General features: G+C 41.8%; 2 protein-coding genes across 3 annotated transcripts in view; one reads left to right on the top strand and one right to left on the bottom strand.

The window, feature by feature from the left end:
• The first annotated feature begins 1,349 nt into the window (after positions 1-1,349).
• Positions 1,350-8,681, top strand: cav4a (caveolin 4a). The gene is made up of 3 exons (XM_061923428.1): positions 1,350-1,604; positions 6,495-6,682; positions 8,132-8,681. The coding sequence occupies exons 1-3, from the start codon at positions 1,374-1,376 to the stop codon at positions 8,280-8,282; spliced, it is 570 nt and encodes a 189-aa protein (XP_061779412.1). The 5' UTR covers positions 1,350-1,373; the 3' UTR covers positions 8,283-8,681.
• A 2,862-nt stretch (positions 8,682-11,543) lies between these two features.
• The window catches only part of LOC133570848 (isotocin receptor-like), a 38,992-nt gene continuing 35,144 nt past the window's right edge, over positions 11,544-15,391 (bottom strand). For both annotated transcript variants that reach the window (XM_061923594.1, XM_061923596.1), the window contains one exon: positions 11,544-12,792. In XM_061923594.1, coding sequence (XP_061779578.1) covers positions 12,551-12,792 — 242 coding nt within the window. In that variant the 3' untranslated portion in view covers positions 11,544-12,550. The remainder of the gene's footprint in view (positions 12,793-15,391) is intronic.

Genomic DNA, 15,391 nt, shown 5'->3' with positions numbered 1-15,391 from the left:
GCTCGCGCCGGAGGAGCCGTGGACAACTGCAGGGACACAACATTAGGTACACCTGCAGACTGCAGCGCGGATTTCATATTTCATTCATTCACAACTCCTCCAACACGAACACCACTGTTCCCGCACTTATAAGTAAAGGTAAGACCATAATAACATTTTTTTAATTAAATGTGCTTTTTCGTGTGCTACAGTTTGTATGTGTAAAGTTAAAGTTAAGTTAAAGTACCAATGATTGTCACACACACACTAGGTGTGGTGAAATGTGTCCTCTGCATTTGACCCATCCCTTGATCACCCCCTGGGAGGTGAGGGGAGCAGTGGGCACCAGCGGCGCCGCGCCCGGGAATAATTTTTGGTGATTTAGCCCCCAATTCCAACCCTTGATGCTGAGTGCCAAGCAGGGAAGAATGCTGGTATGAGATTTTAAACATAACCCGTTAACTGCTGCCAATCAAATGGTGAATAAGATACTCTTTAGCCTCACCGCATGTCACTGATATATATATATATATATATATATATATATATATATATATATATATATATATATATATATATATATATATATATATATATATATATTTATATATATATATATAATATAATCCATCCATCCATTTTTCTACCGCTTATTCCCTTCGGGGTCGCGGGGGGCGCTGGAGCCTATCTCAGCTACAATCGGGCGGAAGGCAGGGTACACCCTGGACAAGTCGCCACCTCATCGCAGGGCCAACACAGATAGACAGACAACATTCACACTCACATTCACACACTAGGGCCAATTTTAGTGTTGCCAATCAACCTATCCCCAGGTGCATGTCTTTGGAGGTGGGAGGAAGCCGGAGTACCCGGAGGGAACCCACGCAGTCACGGGGAGAACATGCAAACTCCACACAGAAAGATCCCGAGCCCGGGATTGAACCCAAGACTATTTAGGACCTTCGTATTGTGAGGCAGATATATATTATATTTATACATACATATATATGTAAAGATTATTCGATATTTTTTAAAACTATTAATGTCAATTCAACTTTATAATATAGAATAACATATAATTATTCTTTAGCTCCGCTTTCTATTTGTAAATATGCACCATCTGTGTGGCACTCCCACTTTAGTCACTTAATATTATCAAGTGGGTATAGTGTGTGTGTGTGTGTGTGTGTGTGTCTGTGTGTGTGTGTGTGTGTGTGTGTGTGTGTGTGTGTGTGCAGTATTTATAACCCTCTCAGCACAGCAAAGTGATCTGTAAATGCCATTCAGGCCAGCGCAGCCTTCCAAATATAACTAAACTAACTTTTCTGCAGGCGGCTGAAGGGGCCCCACTCGGAGACTCTGCAGTCTGGACTGTGTTTGTCTCACTTGTTTAAATGGACATCCCGAAGGAGAGGGGCGATCTGGAGGAAGTGGAGATTGACCTGGAAGATTCCAGTGACGTGGAGGATCTGGATGACGGGGAGCGAGCGGAGGCGCCATGGAGGACCCACCCTGACCTGCGGGACGAAGAGGAAAACATTGATACGTCTTCTTTGGTGGATATCAGCGATACCAAACCTCTGCTCAATATCAGAGACCCTCGAGGGATCAACGACTGCCTCAAGGTATCACATGCTAACATGCTAACGTGCTAACACTACTAAAAAGGTATTTTTAGTTTACTTCACAAAAATAGCACAGATGATCAAAATTGTTTGCATTCTTTTTCCTGCTCACCCATTTGTGCTGTCAATTGTTGCTAGGCAGAATATGAGGGCACGCCCACCACTCTGTCTGTCGCTACTCTGCACGAACTATAAAATAGTATAAAATAAAAGCAGTGTCATGCAAATATTTAAAGTAGTTTTTGTTCCAGGGCCCCTAAGCAGAATTTTAATTTTAAACTCTTCCATTACATTTTTTCTTTACACATTTTTTTAAAAGGCAAATTTAAGTGGATGCATGTATTCTACACAAAACAATGGGAAAGATTTTTGAATATAAAATAACTCAGTGATCATAATCAAAACATAACTTTATAAATCTTCCTATCCACCACCAGATTCAAACCCAGTACCTTTGTGTGGAAGTCGATCCCTACCCGTTCCACGGATATCACGTCACAGGAGCCCGGCGTGCCGTTTAACAGAGTTTTATTTTTTCCATGCATATATCAAGCACATTTTTTCATGTAGCTTTTCTCCAGTCTTCCCTTCCTCCGCTGGCTGCTCACTGTTAAAGACAACAGATGATTAGATTAACACGTACCACCTGGGAAATCTAATCACCTGCCAGCTGTGTCTCGCCGTCCCGCACATGCCCCGCCCCTAGCTGATGGTGCTTCGCCCTCGACACCATTGCCAGAGGCGGTGACCTTTGCTCCTGCAGGCGCGATGACGCACTTCCCTCCACACTTTGGTTTTAAGACCAGGCACCACGGGGGACAGTGAGAATGTCTTGGAACATTTGCCATTATATTGTTGTCACTGACAGAGCAGGAAGGGGCTAGGAATACGTTTGGAGTAAAAATTCATGATAAGCGCTGTGTCATTCTTTAATGGACATTTTAAAGTTAAAGTTAAAGTACCACTGTAGTCACACACACACTTGGTGTGGTGAAATTACTTTCTGCGTTTGACCCATTCGCTTGTTCACCCCCTGGGAGGTGAGGGGAGCAGCAAGCAGCAGCGGTGGCCACGCTCTGGAACCGTTTTGGTGATTTAACCCCCAATTCCAGACCTTGATGCTGAGTGCCAAGCAGGGAGGTAATGGGTCCCATTTTTAGTCTTTGGTATGTCTCGGCCGGGGTTTGAACTCACGACCTACCGAACTCAGGGCGGACACTCTTAACCACAAGGCCACTGAGCAGGTTCGAGCAGGTTTACATGTGCTTCTTCTCCTGCGTATTCGGAGGGGTTTTGTTCATTTGTGCGCGACAATTTACTGTTTGACTTGTTGCTAGGCAGAATATGAGGTTAGGCCAGCCACGCCCACCAGCTGTCTGTCACTAGCAGAGGGAAGGGGAGGGGGGCAGGAGGCGTATGAACGGCCTTTCAAAAATAAAAAATAAAAACTTGTCTCTTCTCTTGTAAACCAGCGTTCATGAAGCTAACGTCAAGTTAGTGGAGTTACTTTCTGACTATCACGATTACTTCCACCACGCCAATTATTAGCGACTGCAGAGGTTGTGTGAGAGTGAAAATGAAACAAAGGACACGAGAGATAGACTGACCCTGGATGATGGATGATCAAACTGCTTCCAAATAAATTGTATATTATCCATAAAATGAGTATAGATCCACATAGCTGCATGTCATTTATTGGGTTATATGAAAAGGTTATCAAAAAAAAAAAAAAAAAACCATAAAAATCCACATCTGTAATTGCAAGTGGACTAACTGTCTTTTTTATTTATTGTATTCCTTTTATTTGTGTCATGAATAAATGTAATGGGTTTTATGTTTAGATATTGTATTTTCTCGTTGCTTTGTCGTGTTTAATGTGTAAATAAAATTCTGTGTTCAGGGGGAAGCACGTGGTTAGCCCTTGTGCCTCACAGCGAGAAGGTCCTGGGTTCGATCCCCGGACTCGGGGTCTTTCTGTGTGGAGTTTGCATGTTCTCCCCGTGACTGCGTGGGTTCCTCCCACCTCCAAAGACATGCACCTGGGGATAGGTTGATTGGCAACACTAAATTGGCCCTAGTGTGGGAATGTGAGTGTGAATGTTGTCTGTCTATCTGTGTTGGCCCTGCGATGAGGTGGAGACTTGTCCAGGGTGTACCATGCCCTCCGCCCGAGTGGCACAATGAAGAAAATGGATGGATGAATGACTGGGCAGGGCGCCAAGGGAGGGTTCACAAAGAGCGTAAAACAGGGGTGTCAAACTCATTTTAGTTCGGGGGCCACATGGAGAAAAATTAACTCCCAAGTAGGTCAAATCACGGCACGATAACTTAAAAATAAAGACAACTTCAGATTGTTTTCTTTGTTTAAAAATAGAACAAGCACATTCTGAAAATGTACAAATCATAATATTGTTGTTTTTTTTACACTTCCATGTTGCGGTAAATAGTATTCTATCTTTATTTGTCGTTATTTATACTTTCTGAATAAATTATGTGATAACGTTCATCAGTCAACTCATTTGTGTTAATTTTCAATCTATTAAGATAAAAAAATAATATCAAAATCAAATTACAGGATGTTATTTATGTAGTTTGATCACTTTCCTCAACTGGTGCACTAACATCATGTGGTTGATTTTTTTTTACATATGTAGTATAATCTACAAAGATACAAATAATTGCTATTGTGACATCTAGTGGACACATTTAGGACAGCAGTTTCTTTCATTAAAAAATTTCGGCTCATTTTCATACTTAACAAACTCATCCTGCGAGCCGGATAAAATCTGTTCGCGGGCCTGATCCGGCTCGCGGGCCTTACGTTTGACACCGGTGGCGTAAAACAATTAGCCTCTGGTCACAACTCAGCATTAACTACAAAGTAGTATGATTGAAACAAAAACAGCCTCGTCAGGTGGGACAGTGCACCAATGCAAAGACTTAAAATATTTTTTATTGATTTGCTCAAGAGAATTTATTCTTAAAAGCCACATGTTGTGCATATATATATATATATATATATATATATATATATATATATATATATATATATATATATATATATATATATATATATATATATATATATATATATATATATATATATATATATATATATATATATATATATATATATCAGTGACATGCGGTGAGGTTCATGGCTGGTGAGGCACTGACTTCATCACAGTCAGATTTACAAACATATGAACCCTAAAGAGTATCTTATTCACCATTTGATTGGCAGCAGTTAACGGGTTATGTTTAAAAGCTCATACCAGCATTCTTCCCTGCTTGGCACTCTGCATCAAGGGTTGGAATTGGGGGTTAAATCACCAAAAATTATTCCCAGGCGCGGCGCCGCTGCTGCCCACTGCTCCCCTCACCTCCCAGGGGGTGAACAAAGGGATGGGTCAAATGCAGAGGACACATTTCATTACACCTAGTGTGTGTGTGACAATCATTGGTACTTTAACTTAACTTTTACTTTACACATACAAACTGTAGCACACAAAAAAGCACATTTAATAAAAAAAAACGTTATTATGGTCTAACCTTTACTTATAAATGAAGTCCAAGCGCCGCTGTTGTGCTGGAGTAATGCACCTCCTGACAGGAGTGTTATATCAACTAAAGCCCTCACTTAAACTTTCCACGTGCAAGATTGAATCTATTTAAAAAAGTGTAACCGAGGGTTTATAAATGTCGCCTATACTGAAACTACAAAATAACAAACACGGAGGCTCCAGTTTACACGAGGACCACTTTATTTACCTTCTTTCAAAAACTTCCGCTCCACTCCGTGTCATCACTTCCGCTCTTAGCGCCTTCAAAATAAGAGCTCAAGGCATATACTGTATAACAGCGCATAACAGGAACTTAACATCACAAAGAGGAAAGACGATAAAAATAGGTTACAGAAGTTATTTAATAAGAAGCCAAAAAGTGCAAAAACAATAATGTTCGTGTTGGAGGAGTTGTGAATTAGGTACACCTGCAGTCTGCAGGTGTACCTAATGTTGTGGCCCTGCAGTCATTCACAACTCCTCCAACACAAACATTATTGTTTTTGCACTTTTTGGCTTCTTATGAAATAACTTTTTTAAATAGATTCAATCTTGCATGTGGAAAGTTTAAGTGTGGGCTTTAGTTGATACAACACTCCCGTCAGGGGTTGCATTCTACGCCGGGGGTGCAGGAGGCGGGATTACTGCGAGCCTCAGCCAGTGCGTCTTTTGCAGCCGTTTTATGATCGCTCAGCACAAGAAATACGTTACACACATACAGTTGTTGACAAAAAAACACTGTACATTATATACCTCAGCTAACTAAACTATGGACATGTATAATATAGTCAGGGGCGCCGAAAAGGGGGGTAAAGGAGACGGATTCTAGGGGCCCATGATGGAGGGGGCCCAGAGAGGCCCCTAATGATGATGAAATTATAATACAGAAAAAATAAGGACACTGTGTTGGGGGCCCTGTAAAGATTCTTTTCATGGGGCCCAAAATCCCTAGCGGTGCCCCTGAATGTAGTTCATATAGCAATACGGTCTCACTGCACAGCAGGCCAGCAGTTAGCCGAGTCCGCAATCCATGTTGAGGCACAACGCAGTGACGTGCCTCAACAGGCTGCTGATCACCGCACCGTCTCTTCTCAGTATTTGAATGGCAAATGTGAAAATTCAGCGATTTTAAATAAAAATAATCTAAAACTGGTGAAGTTAAATGGAAAATAACTTTAAAGTATAATCACTGGATACATATAACAATTTAATAAAAAAAAAAATTTTTACATTTTTTTTCTTTCCATTATGGCAGGTGAGGCCATATATATATATATATATATATATATATATAATAATTTTTATTTTCTGGTGTGTGTGTGTGCAGGTGACGTTTGAGGACGTTATCGCAGAGCCGTTGTCAGTGCGCAGCGGCGACCGAGTGTGGATCTGGAGCCACGCCCTGTTCGAGGTGAGCAGGGTGTGGATGTACCGAGTGTTCACGGTGCTTCTGGCCCTTCCCATGTCTCTCCTCTCTGGGCTCCTCTTCGCCGTCCTCAGCTGCCTCCACGTCTGGTACGTTTGACAGCAGCCCATAAAAAACAAAACACGGTTTGCATTTTCACTCCAGGTGTCAGCCGCTTCCACAACTTCCTGTGGGATGCAAGCCCCGCCCACTTTGACAATGCCACACTCAAAATAGCAATCAATCAATCAAAGTTTATTTATACAGCCCTGTGGAGGGGGGCGTGGCCTGCTGGCCTGCAGCGAAGCGGGGTGTGCCAGGACCGGCCTCGAAATCAGCGACAGGTGCGTAGATGGCCCAGGTGGGCCTTATTAGCTAATCACCTGTCGCTCTGTTTAAGCAGCAGCCGGGAGAAGAGACGTTGTTGGAGCTGGGGGACAGCGAGAGCAAGACTAACACCTCATTTACCTTGCGGTAATCCACACTGAATCCCACAGACCCATCCTTCTTCCCTACCAGAACGATGGGGCTGCAACATGCACTGTGGGATTCTGTATGGATTACCGCAAGGTAAATGAAGTGCTCGTCTTGCTCTCGTTCTCCCCCAGCTCCAACAACGTCTCTTCTCCTGGCTACTGCTTAAACAGAACGACAGGTGATTCTAAAAATAAGGCCCACCTGGGCCATCTACGCACCTGTCGCTGACTTCGAGGCCGGTCCTGTCACACCCCGCTTCGCTGCAGGCCCGCAGGCCACGCCCCCCTCCACAAGCCCTTAATCACAAGTGTCTCAAAGGGCTGCAAAATAAAGACATAGAGAAAAAAAACCCACTTTAAACTATTTAGTGGACCAATTATCCACTTGTGTTGGAATATGTACTAATATCAAAAACAAACAAGAAACAGTAAATCACAAAAAATTATTCCCGGGCGCGGCCACCGCTGCTGCTCACTGCTCCCCTCACCTCCCAGGGGGTGACCAAGGGGATGGGTCAAATGCAGAGGACAAATTTCACCACACCTAGTGTGTGTGTGACAATCATTGGTACTTTAACTTTAACTTTTAACTTCAAATACAAGAGTGGCATATTCAACTTGATGGCAAAGACTATCCTGAATGCATCAAAACATTTTCAGAAGTGTAAGAAAACAACATATGACAACTAAATATCACTTGATCAAACATGTTCTAACATCCCACACTACAAAACAAGTCATACGTTTTTATGACTCCTGCTGATATCATATTGGATTGATATCAGTATCAGCCAATAGCCAATAGAATATCTATTGGAAGTGGGAAAGTTGTATCATACTCATATGAGATTTATGTTGAACTAATCAAACATTGGCCTGTTATTATTTTATTATTTGTATTCACATTAATTGATTTTTTTTTTTCAAAATAATGTCTTTTTTCACCCCACATCAAGTGTAAAATTAAGACTTTGGAAAAAGGCAAAGTGTCGTCAGTGTGACCTTTGACCCCTAGAGAACCAAGCAGGATACAGAGAACAAATGAAGTGATGATTTGAAGATGAATGATTGTGTCGTGTGCAGGATGATACGCCCGTGCATGCAGGCCATTCTTATCGGAACTCGCTGGCTGCAGAGCCTGTGGAAGGCGACGCTGGACGTCCTGGTGCGCCCCCTGCTGACCAGCGCAGGACGATGCTGTGGCGGCTTCAGCGTTCACCTGGCAGAGAATTGACACATTTTTCTTTGGTTTTTTGTCAAGCGGACGTTCTTATGGTTGAATCTTGAGATCATATTTACTGTTTACTACTGCTTTGCTCACGTAATAACCTTTCTGCGTGCTTCAAACAGCCAACAAAGTAACTTTCACATGGAAATATTTGGGGTATTTGAAAAAAAAAACAAAAAACATAATTCTTATTTTTAAATCATGTAAACAGTTCCAGTCAAAAGTTGCTCACATAATTGAATGACAAAGTGATGTGACAAAAATTCAGACAGCTACCGTATAAACAATGATAAACATAACTATTGTATAATACATTTTTTACTTATTTTCCGGACTATGAGGCACACTTAAAATATTTTTTTCCCCTCAAAACTCGACATTGGCCTTATAACACGGTGCGCCTAATGTAAGGAATACGTTTGGTTGAGCTCACCCAACTCGAAGCTATTTTATTTGGTGCATAGTGTAATGATAAGTGTGACCAGTAGATGGCAGACAAACATAAGAGATAAGTGTAGGCTGCACTGTGACGGGTCTCAAGTAAACAACACCAACATTTTAAATGTTCCATTGAAAATATAGAACATTACACACACGCTCAAAAATCTTATCAAAATGTTTTAGTACGACTTTGGTAAGCTATGAAGCCGCACCGCTTGATGGATTGTCGGCACATTAAACATACAAGTATTATTATGATGTGTGTATAAGGTAAAACATATTATCTGGCGTTTTGTTTTGCAATATTATGCAAAATCAACTTTTCCTATCTTCTGGTACCTGCTGATCTGTATTTGGGATCTGCATAAATCCTGAAAAATTGCGCCTGTCCGCCTTTGTAGTCCGTGTCGACACCGTAGTCGATAAGCTTCTTCTTTTTCTCTATCTTTTCGTTATGTGACATTCATCCTCCGCTGTTGCCATTTCTAATTTAAAGTAGTGTAAAGTTCTTACTTATATCTGTCAGTAAACTCGCCATGAAAGTACTAAAACATACCGGTGTAGTGAGTTTATATTATTCACCTAAGGAACTTTAGTTATTAGAGTTCCGATCGGACGGTTTTTCACGGGACACATTTCCGGTGTTGTTGTTTCCGGATGAGGAGATGCTGCTCCGTTATTGATTGAAGTAAAGTCTGAATGTCATTAAAGGGGAACATTATCACAATTTCAGAAGGGTTAAAACCATTAAATATCAGTTCCCAGTGGCTTATTTTATTTTTCGAAGTTTTTTTCAAAATTTTACACATCACGCAATATCCCTAAAAAAAGCTTCAAAGTGCCTGATTTTAACCATCGTTATATACACCCGTCCATTTTCCTGTGACGTCACACAGTGATGCCAATACAAACAAACATGGCGGATAGAACAGCAAGGTATAGCGACATTAGCTCGGATTCAGACTCGGATTTCAGTCTGATAAGATAATTACTAACAACTATGAACTAGGTTTACAGCATATGAAATACATTTGGCAACAACATGCACTTTGAGAGTGCAGACAGCCCATTTCAGGCGCGCTAAGAACATATATTTTTCCACGATTTCAGCACTCAGGTTAACCATACCTAAATAGACACAAAATACTGCATTACACAAGACTACCCGAATGTACTCGAATGATTGAAAAAAATAAATGTTTTTAAGCTAAATTATTGGTAAACACAGTTTATGTCTAATAATTTACGTACAACCGCGAGTAATGAATAAAGTTTTCATCAATTAATATATTCTGTAGACATACCCTCATCCGCTCTCTTTTCCTGAAAGCTGATCTGTCCAGTTTTGGAGTTGATGTCAGCAGGCCAGGGAAGCTAGGGTCGATATTCTTCTCTTGATCATCTTCAGTGGCATAAAGGACGGTGTGAGCCAAGACATCCAGGGGGTTTAGCTCGCTCGTCTGCGGGAACAAACTGCCGCCATTGCTTGCCGTGCTACCGAGGTCCGTTGTCCCTGAATAGCTCACACACTCCGGCAGATTCAATGGGGGTCTGGCGGCAGATTTCTTTGACTTTATCGTTGGAAATGCATCTGCTTTGAGTGTCGCAGGATATCCACACATTCTTGCCATCTCTGTCGTAGCATAGCTTTCGTCGGTAAAGTGTGCGGAACAAACGACTGACCATTTCGTCGGCTTTCCCCACAGCCTCGTATTTTGAACAAATTTCGTCCAATTTCTTGCCACTTTCGTATCTTTGGGCCACCGTCCCCGTTCATGTTGTTACACCCTCCGACAACACACCGACGAAAGTGAGAAAATGGCGGATTGCTTCCCGATGTGACGTCACAACGAGAGCGAATAATAGAAAGGCGTTTAATTCGCCAAAATTCACCCATTTAGAGTTCGGAAATTGGTTAAAAAAAAAGAAGGTCTTTTTTCTGCAACATCAAGGTATATATTGACGCTTACATAGGTCTGGTGATAATGTTCCCCTTTAAAACAGTTAGCTCCATCTTTTGACACTTCTTCCACACCCATCCTTGCACGCTACACCGCTACAACAAAGATGACGGGGAGAAGACGCTGTCGAAGGTGAGCCACGTAAATAAGACCGCCCACAAAACGGCGCATCCAGAAGCGACTGTCAGAAAGCGGCTTGAAGATGATCTGTAAAACATAATCCATGCAACATTTTGACCAGTGGTCCCAAACCTTTTTTGCACTATGGACCGGTTTAATGTCAGCATTATTTTCAGGGTGCATAAGTGCATGAAAAATACAAGTAACTATAAGGCTGAATTAGTGGGAGCTTGTTTCTTTGCAATCAGATGCAGATGGAAATCAGCCTTTGGCTACAATCTGTCACATTTATATTCGATATGTTCAATAATGTGCATTGTATCTTGTCACACAGTTATAACAAATATAACAACTTCCAATGAGGAGTTTTATTGTACATCTATAAACCAGCTTATTGGTGTGTCTAGTGGGACAGGCCAAACTTAAGTCGGAGAAAATGCAGTCCTTTATAAATTATTTCATGTTTTTCTGCGGCCTGGTAGCAAATGCGCTACGGACCAGTACCGGTCCCTGGACCGGTGGTTGGGGACCACTGATGTAGACCACAAGGAAGTGTTTTCCATTTAGAAAAAATATATATAATATGACTCCTTTAATGCGACATGTAATCCGGTGTGCCTAATATATGAAAAAAGATAAAAAAAAGACCATTCATCGGCAGTGCGTCTTATAATCCGGTTCGCCCTATGGTCCGGAAAATACGGTAATAATTTTATCAAGATGTTTTTGGCCAGCACTTCTTTATTGCATAAATAATAGGAATATCCGTCATACAGAAAGAGAATGAAGTCGGCAAACTTTAGATCAATCCATCCATCCATCCATCTTCTACCGCTTATCCGAGGTCGGGTCGCGGGGGCAGCAGCCTAAGCAGAGAAGCCCAGACTTCCCTCTCCCCAGCCACTTGGTCCAGCTCCTCCCGGGGGATCCTGAGGCGTTCCCAGGCCAGCCGGGAGACATAGTCTTCCCAACGTGTCCTGGGTCTTCCCCGTGGCCTCCTACCGGTCGGACGTGCCTGAAACACCTCCCTTGGGAGGCGTTCGGGTGGCATCCTGACCAGATGCCCGAACCACCTCATCTGGCTCCTCTCGATGTGGAGGAGCAGCGGCTTTACTTTGAGCTCCTCCCGGATGACAGAGCTTCTCACCCTATCTCTAAGGGAGAGCCCCCGTCACCCGGCGTAGGAAACTCATTTCGGCTGCTTGTACCCGTGATCTTGTCCTTTTGGTCATAACCCAAAGCTCATGACCATAGGTGAGGATGGGAACGTAGATCGACCGGTAAATCGAGAGCTTTGCCTTCCGGCTCAGCTCCTTCTTCACCACAACGGATCGATACAGCGTCCGCATTACTGAAGACGCCGCCTGTCGATCTCACGATCCAGTCTTCCTTCACTCGCGAACAAGACTCCGAGGTAATTGAACTCCTCCCCTTGGGGCAAGATCTTCTCCCCAACCCGGAGATGGCACTCCACCCTTTTCCAGGCGAGAACCATGGACTCGGACTTGGAGGTGCTGATTCATAATTTTTGCCTTCTGGGGAGTTTTTTTCTACTTTGTTCCAGGGAGATGGACACATTATTAGGGACACCTCTCAGTAGTTTACTGTCCATTGCATCTTGTAGGATTTAATGTGTGTTATACTGTAACCATGATCAATTTACAGCATTAATAATCATATTTCATATTTCTATTAATTATGAAACTTGTCTTGGCTTTCATATCATACGACAAATGATGGGAGAATATGTTGTTATGTTGCGTCCGTGTGTGTGCTGGACGTGTGTGCCGAGCTCCTCTGTCTGCTGCTGGTGTTGATGATGTTGTGATGGCTGCTGCCGGAGGAGGCGGACAGGAAGCGGCTGCAAGAGCAGCAGCAGAAGACGAAGCCGTGCGTCACGCCCTGGAACATGTGACCCGCGAAGAACATGTAGATCCAAGGGTTGCAGCAGCTGTTCAGACTGGCTAGCAACATGGCGATGATGAAGGCTGCGTCTGTCAGAAAACACAATTAAAGCTCCCTTTTTGAGATTGTGCTAGCTTTACATTGGATTTGCCATACACATTAGCATTAGTGATTTTACATGGCAATTTGAACACCTACAAAAACTAGAACTAAGATGCACGTTACAATTAAACAGCTGGTGTGTATTCTTACAGTGCAAACACTTTGTAAGACTCAACAAAAGACAAGACTGGTCCATTCAACCTAATGGCAAAGACTACTTCCTGACTACGGCAACACACGTACAACAAACTGAAATGAATGCATACTTGCGAAGGATACTTAGAAGAAAACAAGATAACAACTCAAAGGCATATTTGGAAGCCATGTTAACATTTGACGTCTATAGTCATAGTTTAATGAAGTTAACCAGTTACTGAGCAACTCAAATATGGAACTTGGTTACTTGATGATATCCCAACCAGCATGATCAACGTTCTTGGGCACACGGGTCTCAGGAAAGATCGTCAAAATGGAAGAGAGTTCTCATTTATATCAGAGAGAGATTTAAATGTTTTATTACTGAAGCTAATACAATCAGGATTGAATGCCATGTTTAAATACCCCCCACAATCAAATTTAACATTTTAGATTTATATAGTACACGGTACATATTTTTATCTTGATTTTGATGAAATGCTGAAGCAATTTAGCCTAAAAAAAGGAAACAAATTTGATTGATTTTAATATAAATTGGATGTACAAAAGTAAAAAAAAGATACATTTAAACATAGAGTATCAAATCATAAACTGTGCCAATTTATAAAATATCAAAACAGAATTATTAGGAGTAGTCAAAACTTATCAGATTTTACCTTCACAAACAAACCAGAACGTGTCATTAAACATGTAACTTTGTGACAGGGTTGTCAGATGACAATATGACCCTGATGTAGTGCTGTCCCAATACCAAAATTTTGGTACCAGTACCAAAATGTATTTAGATACTTTTCGATACTTTTCTAAATAAAGGGGACCACAACATTTTTTATTATTTGCATTATTTTAACAAACATCTTAGGGTACATTAAACATATGTTTCTTATTAAAATAGTGAACATACTAGACAACTTGTTAATAAGTAAGCAAACAAAGGCTCCTAATTAGTCTGCTGACATATGCAGTAACATATTGTGTCTTTTTCTATTCTATTATTTTGTCAAAATTATTAAGGACAAGTGGTAAAAAAAATAATTATTAATCTTACTTGTTCATTTACTGTTAATATCTGCTTACTTTCTATCTACAATTATGTTAAAATGTAATAATCACTTATTCTTCTGTTGTTTGATACTTTACATTAGTTTTGGATGATACCACCAATTTAGGTATCAATCCGATACCAAGTCGCTACAGGATCATACATTGGTCATATTCAAAGTTCTCGTGTTCAGGGACATATTTCCTGAGTTTATAAACATAATATATTTTTTTTCAAACGAAAGAAGATGTGATGCCAAAAAATATCGACATAATGTACTTGGTATCATTACAGTGGATGTTAGATGTAGATCCACCAATGGCGTTTGTTTACATTTTGACGCTGGTGAGCTACGGTGTGTAGTGAAACATGTTTCCGTATTTTCCGCACCATTAGCCGCACCTAAAAACCACAAATTTACTCAAAAGCTGACAGTGCGGCTTTTAACCCGGTGCGCTTTATATATGGATAAATATTAAGATTCATTTTCATAAAGTTTCGTTCTCGCAACTTCGGTAAACAGCCGCCATCTTTTTTCCCGGTAGAGCAGGAAGCGCTTCTTCTTCTACGCAAGCAACCGCCAAGGTAAGCACCCGCCCCCATAGAACAGGAAGCGCTTCTTCTTGTACTGTAAGCAACCACCCGCCCCCGGAAGAAGAAGAAGCGCGCGGTGCATGCTGGGATATGTGACGTTTCATTTCCATTTGTGTGTTTATGTAAAGACCCCAAAATGGCTCCTATTAAGTGTGTTGTCTGTCTAATTATAAATAATGCAGACGAGGCGTGTTAACTGAGTTCTCAACGTTTACTCACAGCGTGCTCATAACCACATTCTAACTCCCAGCATACAACAACGCTTCTCAGGGCTACCGCGCATGCTCGTAACTATCGTTGCATGCTGGGTAGTGTAGTTGTTATATTTGCTAGCTCATAACATCACTTTAAGAGACACGCTTACGCGCTTAATTCAATACTCGCCGTCATTCCGGGTGGATTGACAAAAGACCTCCAGCCGCTAGATATTGGTGTCAACAGGGCATTCGAAGCTAGACTGCTAACTGCGTGGGAACAGTGGATGACAGAAGGCGAACACACATTCACTAAGACGGAGGCAGCGCCAGACGACGCCAACATCTGCCAGTGGATCGTAAATGCCTGGGCAGATATTTCGGTCACAACTGTGGTCCGAGCTTTCCGGAAGGCAGGATTCACAGAACTGCTGGATAACAGTGACACTGACTCCGATGACTTCGACGAGACGGAACCGTCCATTTTGGATCTCACATTTGCCCAACTTTTCACTTCGGACACCGAAGACGAAGGATTTACGAATGAAGAATAACTTCAGAAAGTGAGCGCTATGTTTATTTTGTGTGTTGTGACATTAA

This window comes from Nerophis lumbriciformis, linkage group LG28 (assembly GCF_033978685.3).
Source record: "Nerophis lumbriciformis linkage group LG28, RoL_Nlum_v2.1, whole genome shotgun sequence".
In the NCBI taxonomy this organism is placed as follows: Eukaryota; Metazoa; Chordata; class Actinopteri; order Syngnathiformes; family Syngnathidae; genus Nerophis; species Nerophis lumbriciformis.
This window is presented reverse-complemented; position numbering and strand designations above follow the sequence as displayed.

Coding starts and splice junctions, on each gene's coding strand:
- cav4a (XM_061923428.1), top strand. CDS start 1,374: ATGGACATCCCGAAGGAGAGGGGCGATCTGGAGGAAGTGGAGATTGAC. Junction 1,605..6,494: donor GGATCAACGACTGCCTCAAG/GTATCACATGCT, acceptor GTGTGTGTGCAG/GTGACGTTTGAGGACGTTAT. Junction 6,683..8,131: donor CTCAGCTGCCTCCACGTCTG/GTACGTTTGACA, acceptor TGTCGTGTGCAG/GATGATACGCCCGTGCATGC.